Source organism: Prunus avium, chromosome 2 (assembly GCF_965620075.1).
Source record: "Prunus avium chromosome 2, drPruAviu1.hap1.1, whole genome shotgun sequence".
Lineage (NCBI taxonomy): Eukaryota > Viridiplantae > Streptophyta > Magnoliopsida > Rosales > Rosaceae > Prunus > Prunus avium.
Window position 1 is genome coordinate 11,326,375 of NC_142285.1, and position 20,000 is coordinate 11,346,374.

The 20,000-nt window shown below is 35.3% G+C and overlaps 1 protein-coding gene across 2 annotated transcripts; it reads left to right on the top strand.

The window, feature by feature from the left end:
• The first annotated feature begins 998 nt into the window (after positions 1–998).
• Positions 999–18,159, top strand: GYRA (DNA GYRASE A). Of its 2 annotated transcripts, XM_021950093.2 has the most exons (27): positions 999–1,553; positions 1,664–1,733; positions 1,819–1,884; positions 2,471–2,572; positions 3,201–3,245; positions 3,335–3,433; positions 3,551–3,637; positions 5,034–5,104; positions 5,632–5,740; positions 5,849–5,911; positions 6,336–6,401; positions 6,589–6,677; positions 8,415–8,463; positions 10,703–10,789; positions 11,077–11,170; positions 12,022–12,092; positions 12,187–12,276; positions 12,916–13,041; positions 13,180–13,337; positions 14,799–14,880; positions 14,968–15,132; positions 15,217–15,318; positions 16,469–16,605; positions 17,166–17,286; positions 17,380–17,434; positions 17,522–17,621; positions 17,809–18,159. In XM_021950093.2, the coding sequence occupies exons 1-27, from the start codon at positions 1,129–1,131 to the stop codon at positions 17,918–17,920; spliced, it is 2,841 nt and encodes a 946-aa protein (XP_021805785.2). In that variant the 5' UTR covers positions 999–1,128; the 3' UTR covers positions 17,921–18,159. The 2 variants fall into 2 exon arrangements, with proteins under 2 accessions (XP_021805785.2, XP_021805787.1); XM_021950095.2 differs by lacking the exon at positions 10,703–10,789.
• The last annotated feature ends 1,841 nt before the right edge of the window (positions 18,160–20,000 follow it).

Genomic DNA, 20,000 nt, shown 5'->3' on the forward strand with positions numbered 1-20,000 from the left:
CGTTATCAAACTTAACAGACTTTTGGATGGAGTTGATGGTATGAGGCAAAGTGGAGCATCAAACCTTGGTCAAGGGGGCAAAGTGAGTCACTTTGACTTCGAGAGGGTAAAGTTTCAGGGGGCGCTATAGCACTTATGCCTAAAATATACTCTCCTTTTGTTTTTATGCAGTAGTAACTTCTCTTCTTTTCTTTTATGAAAGTAAATAATATAATAATAGTTGATGCAATTACATTGTCTAATCCATTGAAGGGACCAACTTTTTTCTAAGTAGCCAAAATGCCATGTAAGTTCATATAATACATAGACTTAATTGCTACAGTGCCCCCTTAAACATTGGTTAAATCCCACATTGTCTCCTGAAAGTTTAAGTGACCCACTTTACACCCTTCACCAAGGTTTAGTGTGCTACTTTCCCCTTTACTGTCAACTCCATCTCAAATTTTGTTAAAAATTGATGACGTGGCAGGGTTTTCATTTTCTTTCCTTGGTTAGCTAGGTACGAAGACATGGGGTTGGGTTTTCATATATTTTATTTTTTAATTCTAGATGTAGGCTCCAAAATTCCACATCACCAACTCAGATAGCTTGGAAGAAATTACAAATATAACCCTGTCACGTCATCAATTTTAACAGAGTTTGGGATGGAGTTGACGGTAAAGGGAAAGTGGCACACTAAACCTTAGTCAAGGGTGCAAAGTGGATCACTTTAACTTTCAAGGGACAATGTGAGATTTAACCAATGTTTAAAAGGGTACTGTAGCAATTAACCCTATGTATTATATGAACTTACATGAAATTTTGGCTACTTAGAAAAAAGTTGGTCCCTTCAATGGAAGGAGGAGTGGGGAAACCAAGTTGGAAGCACACCAAAAACTTGTGCAATCCAACAAACAACCATTTACCTAGTGCATTTGCATATTCCTTTGAAATGCTTTTGTTTTTTTGGAGTAATCCTTTAAAATGCTCTTAGAAAGTCACGTGCCGTACTTCCAATCCAAAAACCCACGCACATCTTGGCGCGCAAGAGGCCTCAAAATTCCAAAAGCATTCGCAAGCCAGGGTTTTAGAATTTAGATTGTGGCTGAAACCCCAAAACCCCCAAATGGCGCCTTCAGCCCTATCTCCATGAAACCCCCAGTTTCCCCTCAAACCCCTACCATGGCCTTAGCTTCCAGTCTTCGCCTTTCTTCCTCCATCCTCCGCTACCGCCTAGCTGCCCCGCTCTACCCGACCCGATTTTCCAGTCTCCGTCACAACCTGTCGGAGCTCCGCTTCCTGTCCGCATCGTCCTCCCATCCCGGGACCCACGTCCGCCCAATCAAAGCGAGGCTTCAGGACGACCCGCAAAAGGAGGACCCGGGCGAGGGGCAGAATGGGAATGGAAGTGTGCTGGTCAAGGACACAAGTGAGAACAGCGAAGAAAGAATCGTTCGTGTTGAGCTCCACAAGGAGGCCACTGAAGCCTACATGGCCTACGCTATGTCTGTACTGCTCGGCCGCGCCCTGCCGGATGTTCGCGATGGTTTGAAGCCTGTGCACCGTCGTATTTTGTGAGTGATGTTTGCTTAGTAGATTGTTTGTTTCCTGAGAAAACTTTCTGGGAAAAAAAGAATTTTTGTGAGCGATGTTTAATTTGTTTTGTATTGTTCTCAAACTACAGGTATGCAATGCATGAATTGGGGCTTGCGTCGCGAAAACCATTCAAGAAATGTGCTAGAGTTGTTGGAGAGGTTAGTAATCAGAGGCTTTCTGTGTCTTTTGTATGAATCCCCAATATTTATATTTACGATTAAGATAGAAAATGCTTGGATGCAGGTTCTAGGAAAATTTCATCCCCATGGTGACACTGCTGTCTATGATTCCTTGGTGCGAATGGCCCAGGTAACAATAACTTTTTCTATTAACCAATACGTGAATTCATTACAGAAGTAAAAACTGATAAGCTAGTAGTAATACAAAAAATACTTCAACTTCTGCGATCTCTTTTTTTCTGGATGGCCTCCTTGTAGTGTTCCGTTTTTCTCATTTGTTACATTTTTTTTAGTTTTCTCAGCTGTAGGAGGTAGTTTCTTTAGAAAAACTCTGAAACAGTGCGATATATTCTTTCTTTGTTTGCGGATATTTGAGTGCTGTCAGCTTGTGTTAACCATGTCTTCTCTGGATGAAATGGTAGGTTTTTTGAACAGTGTAATTATAATGGTTATAGATTAATACTCTGTGCAACTTTTTGTAATTTGGCTGGCGAGGTGTAAGAAGATTTTTGTGAATTATACTGGTGTGGGGATGGAGGTGTTATGGGGTAAAGTCAGATTTTGGTCTTAACTCTGGGCTTCTTTGTCTTCGAGTTTTGGATTCTACTCCATTTGTTTTTGAACTTTTTGTCTTTGTAAATATTGATTTAGATCACATTATAATTAGTTATTTAGTTCATGTGTTCTCCTGATTGCTTTGAATCTTAATTTTCCAGGATTTCTCCCTACGATTCCCACTAATCCAAGGGCATGGGAATTTCGGGTCGATTGATGCTGATCCTGCAGCTGCCATGCGTTACACAGAGTGCAGATTGGAAGTATGTTCAGATATTTTAGTTACTTTGAACACCGTATGGGTTCTTAATAATCATGATATCAAGATGAATATTAAGATCTTTAGGTTATATTCTATTCCAGAAATGGGGCAACCTCTCTCTCATCCCCCTTCCCTCTCTCAGTATGTTTGTCAATTATAGTGATGTTGTGTTTTTTAGTGCTCTAAAAGGTAAAAGATCTTGTTCCAGAGTGTTTACTTAATGCCTATTGCACATTGGCAGAGTGCGAAAATGCTGCATTTACCCAAATCCAGGGAGTGTAGGGGGAACCATTGTTCAAAGCCATTTTTTTTTAAATATTTATAATTTTGCCTTGGGCAGCTCTTTTACAAGTCTCTGTGCCACATAGCTGGTTGTCCAAGTAAATGTGTCATCATGAATAGTTTCCCTCATCATCAATAGGTTATAAAAATAAACGTCATTATTTAAATTCAATTCAGGTCTCAAAAATCTCTTATTGCTAACTTTTACAGTGAACTTTATGCCATGATACTGTGCTAGACATGCAGATATATATGGTGCATTAATTCCCCTTTTTGCTATATGCTTTTTGTTTATAAGGAATATATTTATCTTTAGTAATAACCATATCGATGCCTTATTTTTGCAGCCACTGACAGAAGCAATGTTATTGGCAGATTTAGATCAAGATACGGTCAGAGCTGTTCCATACATTATCTAGTCATAAGATATTATTCTTTCATCATTAATTTGTTTTCGCATGATGTGCTTCATTTGGCGCAGGTTGATTTTACTCCGAATTTTGATAATTCACAAAAAGAACCATCAGTTTTACCTGCTCGACTTCCAACTTTATTACTGAATGGTGCTTCTGGGATTGCGGTATTTTTCTTAGGTTTCATTGTCCTTCATAATCAAAAGCTGCTGCTTGTGTTTTGTTCTTGTTCTTCCTCAATAATTGTATATCTTCAATTCACATATGGCTAAATTAATTTTCAGGTTGGCATGGCAACCAACATTCCTCCGCATAATCTTGGAGAGTTGGTAGATGTTCTTAGTGTGTTAATTCACAATCCAGAAGCTACGGTAAGTGGCGAGACCTTTTATTTATTTATTTATTTTATATTAATTAGGTATGTTTCAATTAGTTTTCTTTTTAAAAATAGAAGTTCTGTTGTACTTTATAATGGGTGTTGATAATAATTACAACAATGTGCTGTACTATCCCCCATTTTTTTTTGGGGTTGAAAAGAAACAAATTTTAGTAAAAGATAATCTAAGATAGACAAGAGGTAGTGAACAAGGAGTCCACCAAAAACAAACTACAAATGATTACAAATAAAAAACAGCGAAACCTACAAAAACACATTATCCTTTAGATGACTCCCAATTTAGCAAAATAGAAAGGAAAAGATCCCTGAAATCTGATGTAACTGAAGCCCAAGGGGACGACAAAAACCTCACCCTCTCCCACAGCTAGTCTACCCCCATCCCCTCATTCCTCTTCATCTAGATCACCCACAAGACAGCCATCTGGCCACAACCCCATAAGACCCGAGCCTTATTTCCTTTACCAAAAGCAGCAAGACTTTCACTAAACAATGAAGGGCATCCTTGTGGAATTACCCAACTGACTCCAGCCTCCTTGAATAGAAAACACCACAAGTTTAAAGCTACCCGACAATGGACAAACAATGATCTGCATTCTCTCCTTACATTTTACACATTATGTACCAACTTGGAGTCAGTTGGGGAAGAGTCTTTGACATAAACTTTAGTCTTTGTCTACATGGAAAAATTGCTTATTTTCTATCAACTTATAAGATAGTTGAAATGAATCTAGCATACCATTCCCTTTGTTATATCCAAGGATGAAAATCTTGATGTCACTGAAAATATTGCTGGAAATATTGAAATGAATGAAAATGATAAAATTTTCTAAAAAAGTACGGAATTTTTTATGAAACTTCAGGAAATACAAAACTAATCAATTTTCCATATAAACTCTATAAAATAGTGTATCCATGATTAGTATATAACAATTTGGGTTTAATGGCAAACAAATATGTTTAGGCAAGAGTTACAAGTCTTTAATGTAGCATCATATACACTTATCTTCCATCAATTCCTTGAAAACCAATCAGAGAATTCCTTTTTGCATGTGGCACTGCTCAATAACTTTTTTCTAAGTAGTCTTTGAGAAATTTTGTGTTGCTCCTGTAGTTTAGTTGTCCATTAAGATGATTTGAAACTTTGATATTAAAGAATCTCAATGATTGGCTATACAGTTATGTTTAAGTATGACTTTATCATTTCCATCACTGTTCTCCATAGAAGTTAGAGCTATTGGGCATAATTTGAACCCTCAAGTTAACTAAAAAGAACTTTGCTTTCTATCGACCCATTTTTGTTTTTGTGTTTTCTTTATTTTCCATTTCATTTTTCCTTTCGAGTATTTGACATTTGGTTTTCCCTGTGACAGTTGCAAGAATTACTGGAATACATGCCAGGGCCTGATTTTCCAACTGGAGGACTGATTATGGGAAACCTTGGGTAAGTTGGAACCATTCCTTCGCTATCTAAAGCATGGTTCATTCTAGTAAGCTTGGATGAAAAAGTGATAGCCTCCTCCTTGTAGTAGTTCTTTCCTTGGTTTTTACCAGTTTTTGTATAACGTTGGAATAGGTTGTACTAAAGGGATGCTTTCAAATTGAATGTGATGATGGGCAGTGGTGATATGTCTTATGTTGCATACTTGCTGCTAAATTCATGGGGTATACAACTCTGTTCGTACAAACAGTTTTGTTTCATTTTTCTGAATAAGTAAAATTGCCAAGAAACTTGAGCTTAAGGTGAAGATAGAGTAAAATAGTATATACTAGTGTAATTGAAGATGTAATATAATACAGATGATGAGAGTAATAAAGGATTGCCATGGTGGCAGAATTATCCCTTTTGCTTATGCTGGCTGCATCTTCCTTATATATGTGTGTTTGTTCTTGTGCATGTGGGTAAGAACATTCATGGACATTTATGTTTGCGCAATCAATAATGTTTGGATAAATGTTCATTTTGTGAAGCATCTTGGAGGCATATCGAACCGGGAAAGGACGCATTGTGGTCAGAGGGAAAACTGATGTTGAATTGCTTGATTCTAGAACAAAGAGAAGTGCAATTATCATAAAGGAGGTTTGCCTTGGTCTTCTTGTCTGGTTTGCATTAAATATGCATGTAGTCTTAGATTCTCATGAATGAGTTTATTTTTTATAGTGATTTTATACTTTGTGAATGAGTCAGATCCCTTACCAAACCAACAAATCAGCCCTCGTGGAGAAGATAGCCGAACTTGTGGAAAATAAGGTGACGTTCTTGCAAGTAGCAAATGATCCTTTAAAAACTGCTGGATTGTAATTTTTCATTAAAGAAGTAGTTTTGTGATTGTTTTTTATATATGTTATTTGATTCTAATCTGAAAGGTTCCAGCGTTTAGGGTCCAAATGCATTTGTTGGTATTATAATTCTTATTTAATATGTGACTATATTAAATCCAATAAGTACCAATATATTCATCTAAGTTATGTGCTGTATCACTCACATGAAATTTGTTAAAGTAATAAGGTCATACATTGTTGTTAATTCTTATCTCGTTTTAGTATTTATTCTTAGATGTTGATATCATGTTGACCTTATATTAGGGATGCAGCTTTTTCATTGAAGAGTTGTTACCTAATATGTTCTCGTTTTAGTATTTATTTATACTTTTTTCATTTTTTTTTTTCTACAGAGTTTAGAAGGCATAAGCGATATTAGGGATGAAAGTGATCGCTCTGGAATGCGTGTTGTCATTGAGGTATGCAATTTATTTATTTATTTTTAACTCTGTTCTCCTATGTGTACTTTGTTGTTTTTAAATACTAACATTCTGAAGAATTCACAATACTCTAGGAGATTTAATTAGTAAAACAGTTTTGCTATTCTTCTCAAATTAAAAACGGGTTCTGCAATTGGATTATGATCTATTTTCGTCCTCTTTTCAGCTCAAGCGAGGATCTGACCCATCAATTGTTCTGAATAATCTTTATCGCCTCACATCTCTTCAATGCAGCTTTAGTTGTAACATGGTTGGGTGAGTGATATCTTTATCATCATTCAAGAACATTCGTAGAGATTTAGGGGCCGTTCGGTAACGTTTTCATTTTCTACCAAAAACGCGTTCGGTATGTCGTTTCCATTTTCACTGGAATTGTTTTCTGAAAATAAATTCAAACTCATGTACAAAAACTGAAAACACCAAATTATCGTTTTCATTTTCTACCCAATGTATTGGTCTGATTGCTTTCTTTTTCTTCTTTCTTTTTTCATTCTTTTTTGGTTGGTCTGATTTTAATTTTTTTTTCATTTGCCATTTTTTTCTTTCAATTTTTAGTTTTTTCGTTCCTCATCATTATTTTATTTTGCTACATCAGTGTATATTAATTTTATGATAAAACCATCATATATTATTCAATTTCAATATTTATTTTTAAATAAACTAAGGATAATATTATTTTATTATCTAGGTTTTTCTAAAATTAGAATTTTTTATTATTTTAATTATACATTATTATTCTCAAAGCATACGTTTGTAATAATTTTGGCCTTTAAAATATCAGAATTAAAAAAAAAGAAAAAGGACAGAAATTAGCAAAAAATATACTTAAAAAATAACTCACAAATTATTATTCTCAAATTGTCATACCATACATGTTTTCACTATTTTTATTTTGTGAATCTGTTTTCCAATTAATCTACCAGACGCATTTTCGAATCTTGAAAATGCAAATTCGTTTTCTCGTTTTCATTCTCATAAAATATTCTCAGAAAACATTCTCCGAAAACGTTACCGAACGGGCCCTTAAGATTCTGGCTTTTGGTTCTTCACTGGTGTATGCAATTTCTCTCCCTATGCTTCTCTAGTTGATTTTTAGGGCTAAAAATTGAAACTTGCATTTTGGCCTTGAAAGTTATGACTTTGATTGAATATTGTAACTTCAAGGAACTAAAATACTTTGGTTTAACTAATTTTATAAAGAAAATTAAATTAGTCTATTGTCGTTGAATGAAATAATTTTAGTCAAAAGCTGAGCTGTAATAAAAATATCCCAAATACAAGGATTGTGTGATAAAACTAAACACAAAGTCATGATTTTGAAGGCTCCGGGCCTGTTGGTTTTTCACTTGATTTGTTTCTACATTGTTGGGAATTGGGATATTTTGGAGGCAAATTCGATGAAAGCCTTTGAAATGTTCCAAAAGGATGGGTGATAAATGCAATAACCTGTTAGACATACATATGCCTTATTGCGAAGGCAAAAGGTTCAATGGGAAAGGATAAATTTATGCCACTGAGTTTGGTTTCCAGCTTGTATGAAGTACTTTATAAGGTGTTGTTTTTGAGATTGGAGTAGGTTTTGGGAGATACAATTGGACAAACACAAGGTAATTTTGTGAAGGTGTGGAATACTTGTCCACCATGCTTGCATGGCAGAAGCTACCTTTTTTTTTCATTGAAGAAAACAGAAATGTCAGTGAAATATTGCCAATATCACTAGAATGTAGCATTAGAAATTTGTTTAGATATGATCTGCATAGTGGTGCAACCAAGAAGCATGCGTACAGTGTAGCCTTCAATGCAATGCCGCACATAATGATATTAATTAACGATCCAATTGGATGAATTTCTTCGTTCAAAATGATTCTGGTGTTACTAAATTATGGCTTTCCATTGTTCTAGAAGTACACTATATTTTCTTGATTGAACTTTCTTGCTAAAATGATTCATCACAATGCTTGGGTTTTCATTTGGTATTTTGTCCATTCACAGTATTCATAATGGGCAACCTAAGCAGATGGGTCTAAAGGAGTTGCTGCAGGTGACTACCTAAGTTTAATCTCTACAATATAAATGCCCACCCACTGACCCACTTGCTCACTCATGCATATATTCTATTTTAATATATTTGTATATTGTAGGTAAGCTATTTCAAGAAAATGTTTTTCTTGCTGGAATTTGTTTTCCCTTAAGAATCATTTTGTAATTCACGCTACTTGGGCTGCTGTTTTGATGAGTTCGTACTTGACTTTATATGGTTTTTTATGTGTTTTCGTTTTTACTACACCGCTTTGTCTCCTTTAATGCAAGTATTGTTTGTAGAGGAACCACGTGAGGCACTAAGTTAGCTAAAGTTGTAATAAATCTTGTCAGTAAAAGTAGGTGAAAAAGAATTAAGGAAATGCTTGTGCTTTAGAAAAGTTCTCTAAACGGGAAATCTTTTTTTTTTTGTTGGGTTCAAACAAACATCAAGGAATTGCAACCTAGGTAATTGTTATTATTTTCTGTCAAACAAACTGACCTAGGAGTCTTAGGATTTGCATTTTCTGCTGAAGTAGTAAATTTCAGAGATAGAATTAAAACAATAGAAACACTACACTTTCTTATATGTTGATGCAGCAAAAATGGTCGAACTGTCAGGGATTTGTGGCAAGGTGGAATTTTAATTGTTGATCAGTTTTAGCTGTCCATCTGTTTCTGTTAATAGTGTCTTGAAAGGGGCAGTACTTCTGTATTTCCAAGTCTTTCAGGAATGCTTAGCAATCAATCTGAAGGAATTTTGTGAAATGTATGATTCCTAGTTAACTAAACTAAATATATAATAAATAAATAAAATTAACTTATGGCTCTGGAAATAGTTGCAGCACATGGACATGTTAGTGTACTGTTCATGTAGAAGCTGCAAAAAGAAAACTTATACAATAAGCATATAATAATTAGGTCAACTACTGATATGGAAATTCAAATAAATCTTGTTGGATTATAGTGGTCTAGTTTTTGATATCTAGTTAGATTTGTGCAAGTACGAATTATTTTAACATTGCTAGCATTTTTAGGTACTGACAGTTTGACTAGTATCGTAGTCATCTTTGAAAAAATTGAAAAGAGCTGATGCATTGAAATCAACTACAATTTGGAAAGAGTTATTGGATAGTGAAATTCTTCTGATTTCTTTGAACGCATTCAAAACTTAAAAGCAGAATGGTATTGTCCAAACTTTCAAGAGACCTCAATGTTGAAAGAAAAAGAGAAACTGTCAAGAGGCCATCATCTGAAGATATATGCCTTATTAAATTGCCATTTGAAAATATGTTGTTGCTCAAGTGTGGCAAACTTTTTTTGTAATTCAAAAATATTTCACTTCCACAGGTTGGTTAGTTCAAATTCTTGAGCGCCCCCCTGGCTTATATTTTATTGGCTTTTGAGTTCCCCTGCTCCTATTAACTATGTAAGTGATGCAGGAAGCGTAGGACCTAAATTTATTAGTTTCCTAATGTATTTGTTAGTTTCATAGATTCTCTAGTTTTCCAAATTCTAGTAGGATTTCTACTTTTCCAGGTTTCTAGTTTTAAGTTTCCTATTTTATTTGGGTTAGGATTTCTGTTTAAGCAAGGGATTTTTATCCTATTACATCTAGGTTTTAGTTTGCTATAAATACCCCCATGTAGTTCTTTAAACTGCAGATTTAAATGTTGAGTAAACCTTTTCTAGAACTCTATGAGTTCTGCCATTTCTTTCGTCCCTTTGATCTATATTTTCTTCTCCTTGATCTCTGATATTCTTCTTTGTTCTACTGTTTCTACCCTTTCTTTTGTCTCTTCGATCTATATTTTCTTCTCCTCGATCTCTTATATTCTTCTTTGTTGTATTGTTTAAGTGCTTAATCTAATACCTACGGGCCGTACTACATCAGTAAGTCTATTCAGCAAAACGTTCATTGGAAAATTTATATTCTGATTTCATGGATATTGTTTTTGCTCAGCTTTTGTATTACTCTGTTGGGACATTTAATGGCTTCAAATCTTGGATAGTTTGTCTTACCTCAACCTACCTGGTTACTTATTTTTTATTTAATTTTGCTCTTTTGGTTTTAAAGCATGCAGTGAACGGTTAATATTTGGTTCATCACTCCTAAGTATTGATGCTTAAATCATTCTTTGTTGTATTGAGATTATGATATTCTTGCATTAAGATATTGGTACTTGTTTTGGTACAAGGTTCTCAATGTACCAAATGGTGAGGCTGTACTAAATATTACCTTTGTTAATCAATATTCACAGGCGTTCTTAGACTTCAGATGCTCTGTTATCAAGAGACGTGCCAAGTACAAACTTTCACAAGCACAGGAAAGAAGACATATTGTTGCGGTATGCTACCCTTTTTTATTTTCCTTCTAATTCTAGATAAGTTTATTCATAAGTTGTCTCAAAGTGATTATATTGATGTTTTTGGACATCCATACATGTCCTTGGATGTGTGCTCTAAACCACGAGTGAGAACTTGAGAAGATTTCATTCTTTTTCCCATTGCATTTCACATTATTCTAGCTTGTCTTTATGTACTGCTGTATTATTGTGACTCTATTTTACTGGATTTTTATTTATGTCACCACACTACAGACTCATAGTTCTTATGTATTTTCTTGTTGAAATAGGGCATTGTTGTGGGCCTGGATAATTTGGATGCAGTAATTCGTATACTAAGAGAATCTTCTAGCAATGCAATTGCATCATCTGGTCTAAGGAGTGGTGAGCTCCCCTATGTTTTTGAGTTTTTCATTTTCTTCTACTTAAGCAGAAGTTGTGGTTCAAAAGCACTGAGACATGATTTTCTGGCTTTGTCATTAAACTTCTGTTGTTCTGCATTTATTGTATTTCTGTTTTTTCGCTTTCTAGCTTCTGCTGTGAGGAACATTTTTTGGCGCAGTAGATTTTTTGTCATGTGCTTTGTGTTTGCTTCTTTTGATCAATGAAATTTTTTTCCTATAACATGTGAAATTTTTTTTGGCACCTGGGGTTTACTAAATAGAACCTTCTAATAATCTTTTTTTTTTTTCAAACTTAGTTCTTAGGGGTAGGGTTTATTTAATGCCTGACTTAGTAAGGCTTTTTTGGGAGTAGATGAGAGTTCCAGTTTAGTAACAGAATGTAATCATGTTTTGCAATTTTGTTATTCAAATTTCCTTGATGTCTAGGGTTTGGTTTTCTTTGAAATCAGCTCTGGAATGGAGACTTTTTTATCTGTATTCTATCCATACCCTGGTGTTTTGATTTCCTTTTTCTTAAATGTATTCCTTAGCGAATCAACTGTGTTCAAAGATCTACTTCCCAAGCGGAAGCCATGAAATATGGGCCTCCTATTGCCAATTTATTTTGGGTTGAATGCTCTAATTTGAAAACTTAATAATAACTTGTGAAGCCATATATAACTCTAGTTGCAAGATTCCCCAGCTTACACCTTAGCCAGTTTCGTGTCTTTATACCCAATGGTGAATATTGTTTTCAGGTTGTTTTCATATTTTCTACTTAATTGTGGCGGCTGTTTTTGAGCAGTTGGCGTGGTTAAGGGTACTGATATTATCTCTTATTCTTTTATGCAGAGTTCAATCTTTCTGAGAAACAAGCTGAAGCAATATTAGACATTAGCCTAAGAAGAATTACCATGCTTGAGGTGCATAGTAGGCGTGCCATTCAAATGTAATTTCTGATTGCTTGATGAGAGACCTTGGGTAATAACTTTGTATCCTTTTCTCCTTATTGTGCAGAGGAAAAAGTTTATTAATGAAAGTGAATCGTTAAAAGAGCAAATTTCAAAACTAGAAGAACTCTTGTCAAGCAAGAAATACATATTACAGGTATAGTTCTAATACCAATTGGTTGCATGTATTGTGAAGGTGTATATGCATGCCACTGAAGAGGTCATTTATAATTCTTTTTAAAGATCAGGACATATTTTCAGACTTGCATTTTTCATTACACATTATGTTTAGACATACGTATCGATTCCCATATTTCCATATATATGTTTGAATTTTTCCCCATGTTTTGAAATAAACCTACTGAGTTATACACTTTTGTATTATATATTTCTTCTGATTATTGTACATAGTTTTAAGACTCTGTTTTGTAATCCTTCAGATAATTTTTTCCAATGCGCTTCTTTGTATTATATTATTTTCAAAAGTGCACATTTGATTAGGTCGAACCTCTTGCGCCACACTCCTGTTGAGGCAGTGCAAAATGCATTTAATTGGGTTGGAAGTGGGATCTTGATCATTATGTTGATTTAACCTGTTATGGAAAAAAATTGGTGCATAGGCTGTCTTTGTATCATCATTTTCACTTCTTCCTTTTTTCATCTACCCTTGTTTGGAAATGATCTTAAATGTTTTTAAGATGACTATCATACGGTTTATAGGGAAGATGCTTTAATTGCCTCCATTTGGTTCAAATTGAATTACAATTCTGTTTTTCTTTTTTCTTTTTTCAATCAGTTGATTGAACAAGAAGCAAATGAGTTAAAAAGCAAGTTTTCCAGTCCAAGGCGTTCAATGCTGGAGGACAGTGATAGTGGCCACCTTGATGACATAGATGTTATTCCAAATGAAGAAATGCTTTTGGTATATGCTAATCAACCTTCTTTTTCATCAAGTTATATTTTACTCCTTTATTTCTGAAGAAGGAAAATTTAAAAGCAAAGAAACCATTAGAACTTCATGTTTTTTTTCCTTAAAGTTTTCTTTGCATATAATTGTCAGGCATTCAGTGAAAAGGGGTATGTTAAGCGGATGAAACCTAACACTTTCAATCTACAAAATCGAGGAACCATTGGCAAATCTGTTGGGAAATTGAGGGTAAATGATGCAATGTCAGACTTTATTGTTTGTCGTGCACATGATCATGTTCTATACTTCAGGTACTTTATCTCTTGGCTTTCTTATGCGAAGGTTTCTTTTATCTAGTAATTAGAAGGATTAAAACGTTTGGAACTCTCGGTATGTATTGGAGGGCTCATACTCTGGTGTCTAGTGTTTTTCATGTTGACAGCAAAGTTTTATACTTGGCTGTGCCAAATGGGGATTTGGCGAAGTATAACTAGATCCAATGCTTCTGTCCTTATCACTACCAAGGTTATATGTAATATTGTTAGCTTGAAGAGACAATGGGACAAGGATTGTGGCAGCATAGTAGATTATAAACAAGATTAAGGTTTAAAAAGCGTATCTCAGGTGGGCATTGAGAAGAGGCGTCGGCAAACTGCCTCAGGTGTACAATCACTAGCATATTGCATAAAAGCGTACGCGTTGGGTGCGGGGCAGTGCAAGGCAGTTGGAGGCGTACACGCTGCAGCTAAAAGTGGCAGCAATGGCGGCTACACCTTGCAAAGAAGATGACTCCTGCCCTGCCTGCTTAACTTTTCTGGAATTTTTTAAATTGAAACGCAGCCGTTTGTCAAGTAGGCTGGTTCCTTTTGATAAAACTCCATGTTTCATGGAAGGCTAATATCAAAACATCATCGTTTGTGAAGGATGTTTAAAGCAAACACATCCTTTTTTGTTTAAGCCTTACAACACCACCAGGTTCTTCATCCCCTACCACTGATACAATCCAATCCCAAATCAGACCATGTAAACCCTAATTCAACTAACTCTCCCAAAATTGCAAACCTAAGCTCCCAAATCATATTATTCTAACTCTCCCTTCTCTCTTTGACTCATCTTCTAAGATTTCTTTTTAATAAATTTTAGCACATATTTTTAATATTTTAATTACTTTTATATTATTTTATTGAAATAATTTACGTCTCAGTTGTACGCCTAGCCTTTTAAAACTTCAAGATTCAACTTACTGAGACATTAATGTTCTGGTTCAAAGATTCATCCTCCCCATAGTCCCTGTTGCGCCAAGTGAAATTTTCTTCACCGACACCACATAGGAACTCAGGAATCATGCACAGTAATATATTGTGCCTAAATACTTCGGCAAAATGAAAACAAAAGGCTTGCCTTATCAAATTGCCACTTCCCTATGCTCATACTTAAATTACAAACTGTTCTCGTCCCATGGGTTATTCACCAATTTACGGTATGAAATATTAATTACTCACAGCCCACACAAGATGTTGCTTTGACACTAAAATCTTGTCTTGATAGGTAGTTTCATTTGATTCCGGGGTTCCTAAAAGATGGTGCAAAACTAGTTCCCAGAGTCCTGCCGTATGGCTTGCCTATTAATTGAATGTTAAGGAGGAGCTTGCTTTTGTACTTCTGTGATGAAAGGACTTTTGCATCTGGTGTCAGTCTTAAGATTGTCAATTTTTCCAAATTTATTTGTTTGATGTTTGTCGATGGATGACTTACAAAAGTTATGTTTGCAGTGATAAAGGAACAGTGTACTCTGCTCGTGCATATAAAATTCCTGAATGCACTCGGACAGCTGCTGGTACACCACTAGTTCAGGTAATTTATTTACTAATCAGTCTCTCTTATTCAGACATTCTTTTTTAAATTGCTGAAGGTTAATAATTGTTTTTACACTGGAGCAAGATCTTGTCGTTGTCGGATGGAGAGAGAATTACATCTATTATTCCTGTGAGTGAGTTTGCTGCGGATCAGTTTTTGCTTATGCTTACTGTCAATGGCTACATTAAGAAGGTCTCTTTGAGTTATTTTTCGTCAATCAGGTCAACAGGAATCATAGCAATTCAACTGGTTCGTTCTCTTCCTGTGCAAGTCTTGTATTTCCGGCCGTGCATAAATTTTCTTTTGGTTCACAAATCATCATTCATGTGACAGGTTCCTGGTGATGAGCTAAAATGGGTCCGTTGTTGCACAAATGATGACCTTGTAGCGATGGCGTCACAGAATGGAATGGTCATCTTAAGTTCCTCTGATATTGTAAGTATACAGCACTTTCCTTCTCATTGATATATACATTGGTATGCAGTTAAAAACTGTATTACATTTAATAAAATATTTTATTTAAATAAACAAATTTAAATATAAATACTAAAACGGGACCAGGTTTCTATTATTTCTTTTTCTGCTTTTGAGTTAAGTGTATTTTTTTTTTCTTAATAAATGATTCGCTACAAAAGGATTTTTTTTTAGTGAACGTGTCACAATTAATTAATCCTTTTTTATTTTTTTGTAAAGATGAAGAAACAAATTCTATTTACTACGGCAATGAAGAGTCAAATTATCACTATATTTATTCCTTTTTCTACTTCTTCTTCCAAGTGCAGGATAACCCCAAGGGGTTGCGGGTTTTTTTTTTACCAATTGGGGCCCTCCCTTCACCAACCCCATTATTGTTATTATCATCATTGTTATTGTTATTGCTATTGTTGTTGTTATTACTAGTATTGTTATTGTCATTACTACTACAGTTATTTTTACTAGGATTATTACTGTTTCGTAGGCTCGTAGCTCACCAGCCTCGTTTGAATCTTTTGCTATTATTTGGATTTTGTATATCATTAAACTGCGGTGTTAGGGCAATTGCAAGGCAATGCATGGGAATTCATTTTTTCCTACCTACTAAGCACAATTTTTTCAACCTCAAGAAGTTCGTTAACCTCTGGACTTCAGGTGTCCCCATGTTCCTGATGTAGAGCCTCTTGAAATGAAGAACAATAATCATTTTATAATTTCAAGTTCTTGTGCCTTGAGATTGCTGTTCTTGTGGCTACCCATGTTCTCCCATTTTATTTATTTGTTTATCTCTTTATTTCTCTCTTTCCTGGGATCATCTTGTATCTCCCGTGCACTTTGGCACCCGTTTATGTGGAAGTGTCTAAAACTTGCAAAGTCCTAAATCTCTGGAATTGAGTTTCTGTAGTTGTTTCACTATGTTCATGTAGAAATCTCATTATTGTAGAGAACTAGTACTACCTGTGGTCCTATATCCTTGGTCATTTTACAAAAAAAAAGAAAAGAAGTTTTAGAAATTCTTGGTGCTATATTACCAGCTAACGGCAACATTTCGTGAAGGGTTTTTGTACTTGCTAATTTGCATCTTATCACGTTCATCTCTGTTATGTACCAGATTCGGGCACTAGGGAGAAACACTAGGGGGGCAGTGGCCATGAGACTTAAAGAAGGGGATAAGATGGCAAGTGTGGACATTATACCAGCAGCTATGAGAAAAGACTTGGAGAGGGTGTTGGAAGCTCCCCATATTGCGTAATTTCTTTAACATATTGATTTTTTTTTTCTAGCTTGTTATTATTAGCTAATCATTGGTTAGCACCATACTGGACTTCAGGTTTGCTGCACTATAAGCTTGAATTACCAAAACCTAGTAATATAAGTGCTTTTGGTTGGATGTTTGGTTACTTGGCCAATCTGAATGGCATCTCATTTATTAATACAAGGGAAATAATGTTGATAGAATGTTGGCAATCTGTAGCTAGAAAGTGGATGTGATGGACGAGTGCAAATGGAGGCAAGACTGAATAAGAAATAAACCTAATTTAGGGTAAGGGTTGAATGGCAGAAAACCTGAGGGATATTCACTACTAGTTGACCTACTAGTTAACTAGTTACAGCTAACAAAAAAAGCTTAAGGGAGGTTGAAAATGGAAGGGGTTAATGTTGCAACGACCTAAAGAAAATTGGCCTTACATAGTTGAGCCTAGTTGCTTGGGCTTAAGATGGTTTAAAGCTGAATTTATTTTCCAGATGCAATGTAACCCGAATAACCGGATATGCTAATCTTATATTTTGTGTTGATTTTTCCACAGCGCTAGAAGTGTGAAGGGGCCATGGTTGTTATTTGTGTCTGAGAGCGGATATGGAAAGCGTGTTCCCTTGAGCAGATTTCACTCCTCCAAATTGAATAGGGTTGGCCTCATAGGATATAAGGTATGCTTATGAAGTTCCTTGTTCAAAGCCTTATGAAGTTACTTATTCAAGACTGAATAAGAAATAAACCTATTTTTCACTGCTCTTTTTCAGTTTGCCTTGGAGGATCGCTTGGCAGCAGTTTTTGTGGTGGGCTTCTCTTTGGCAGGTGATTTTTGGAAACTATTTTTGAGGTTTTTTTCCGATATCTATGAGCGTTCTCTTGAATTTTGTTCAACTTAATGTAACTTAACAGAAGATGGAGAAAGCGATGAACAAGTGGTTCTTGTAAGCCAAAGTGGTACAGTCAATAGAATTAAGGTGCGGGATATTTCTATACAGTCTCGCTATGCAAGGTAAACTTCAACTTTGGTATTTCCTTTCCTTTTATTCAGAAATATATTGGCATAATATGCTTCATCAACTACTCATTACGACGGAACAATATGATTTGCATGTATTATAGACAAATCCTTTTCATCTCTTACTGTGGTTGGCAGATGTCGTGATCGTATATTTTACTCACTATACATTTTTTTTCAGGGGAGTCATTTTGATGAGGCTTGATCATGCTGGAAAGATTCAATCTGCTTCATTAATCTCAGCAACAGACGAGGATCCGGAGTTAGAAGTTGAAGCTGCCGCACTCGGCTAACCGCTCGTCAAAAGAAGTGAATAGCTCTCAGCAATAGGATCAATTAGTAGAGCTAATATTTTGTCTTGGCCGGTGTATTAGTGCTAATATGTAAAGGTAAATTATACCACAAATTTGGTGACCATTCCCAGTGAGAATGGTGACCAATTAGTAACTCTAACCCTGAACAAGTTTTTCCATATTATAATGTCCCTCCTTTGAGAATAGTCACATTTAATGGATATCAATCATTTTGGTAACTCTGCCTCCATTTAAAAGCAACTATTTTCCTTTCCTAGGTATACACCTAACCTTTTATGGTGTGTTTGGATGAGGGAAATGAACTTGGGATTTTAACAAAACTCAGGATTTCTAAATTGACATGAACCAATTCCCGTGTTTGGATAAAAAAACATAGAAATTTAGAAATTCTGCGTGGGAAAAAATATGGAATTTGGAGATTATAAATCCCAACTTTAAATTCTATGTAATAGTCGTCATTTCTAAAATCCCAAGAGAGATTGAGTTTTAAAAAAAGATAACTATACAAATAAAAATTAAATTCCGTGTTTTAAATCCGTCACCCAAACAAGAAACTTTACAAATTCTAGAACATTAATTTCTGTCATTTTAAATTCCGTCATTTATGAAATCCTTTGTACTTTTACATTTCCTCATCCAAACGCACTGTTAATGATTTTTAGATTTCAAATTTTACCCGATTGTTAAAGGACAACATTACCCTAGTGTCAAATGGTACATCATATTAAGAAAAACGAACCCACTTTGAGAAATACGGTGTATTCTCTTCCTCACGCTTAGAGGTGTCAAATGGAACGGGCCAGCTCAGCACGGCATGACATGAGCACGAATATTAATGGGCCGTGCTCAGCACGGCATGAAAACTTGGGCCGGGCTGAGATCAAAAAATGAGGTCCAATGGATCGGGCCGGCTCATGGCCCGACATGGGCCGAGCTTGGCCCAAGCCTGCTTTAAGCACGGCCTAAGCCCGGCCCACTTAACATTTGTTTTTTTTTGTTGCTCAAAAGTCAAAATGCAATAATTTGACATCTAATGTCATTATTTATATGGTTTTTTTTATTTAATTTTAATCATAAACATATATTTGATGTCTTTCATTTTAGGGAAATTACTTGGGTCCTTAATTAATTAAACATATCAACTACAAATTAATTAAACAACATTGGACTTGATATCTAATTAATACATATGACATTAAGGCTCTTATAATCAAAGCAAGACATTTCTTCACATATAAAATAATAAGTTGTTTAAAGATGAAAAGTTTAAGTGGACTTTGTGGAGTTGGACACTTTTTGCCCTCCGCCCTTTCATATTGTTTGATGTTCGATTGATTATTGTTTTCAAATAGTTCATCATTTCTTGCCTCTAATTATATTTTTAATGTTTATAATTTGAATTATCTAGTGGAAAAAAAATCAAGTGAAAAAAAATCAAATTAAATGGGTTGGTTCTTGAGCCTGAGTATGGCACGAGCACGAGCACGGGCACGGCACGAGCCCGACCCGGCCCTTTTCAATGTGGACATGGGCTTTGGGCTGGGCCGGGATCAATGATTTTCTTAAATGGGCCGACACAGCACAGCCCGATAAATTAAATGGGGCCCGACCCGACACGAAAACGTTAAAAGCACGAGTTTAAATAGCGGCCGGCCCGGCACGGCCTGTTTGACACCTCTACTCACACTCTTGTACCTACAAAATCAACACTCATCGCTCATTTCCTCGCTGAAAACTCTACACACAATTAATGTTTACTTGCGTTCCATCATATATCAGTAAAGTTAAATGAGTCGATTAACGAATTGAAAATCCGTCATATGCAAGGTTTTCAACATTTTTGGGTGTTTTTTGGTAAGGGTATTTTTTTTTTTATCACAAATGGTCTCTGAGATTTGGGAAATTTTCATTTTTAGTCCCTTATGTTTTTTTGTTGTTGTTGACATTATTGGTCATTTATTTTGAGTGCTGCTAAACGAACCCTAAAATTAACTGAGTACACCCTACGATCTAAGTACACCCTAATATTTTAATGAAAATGTAAAATTAACTAAGTACA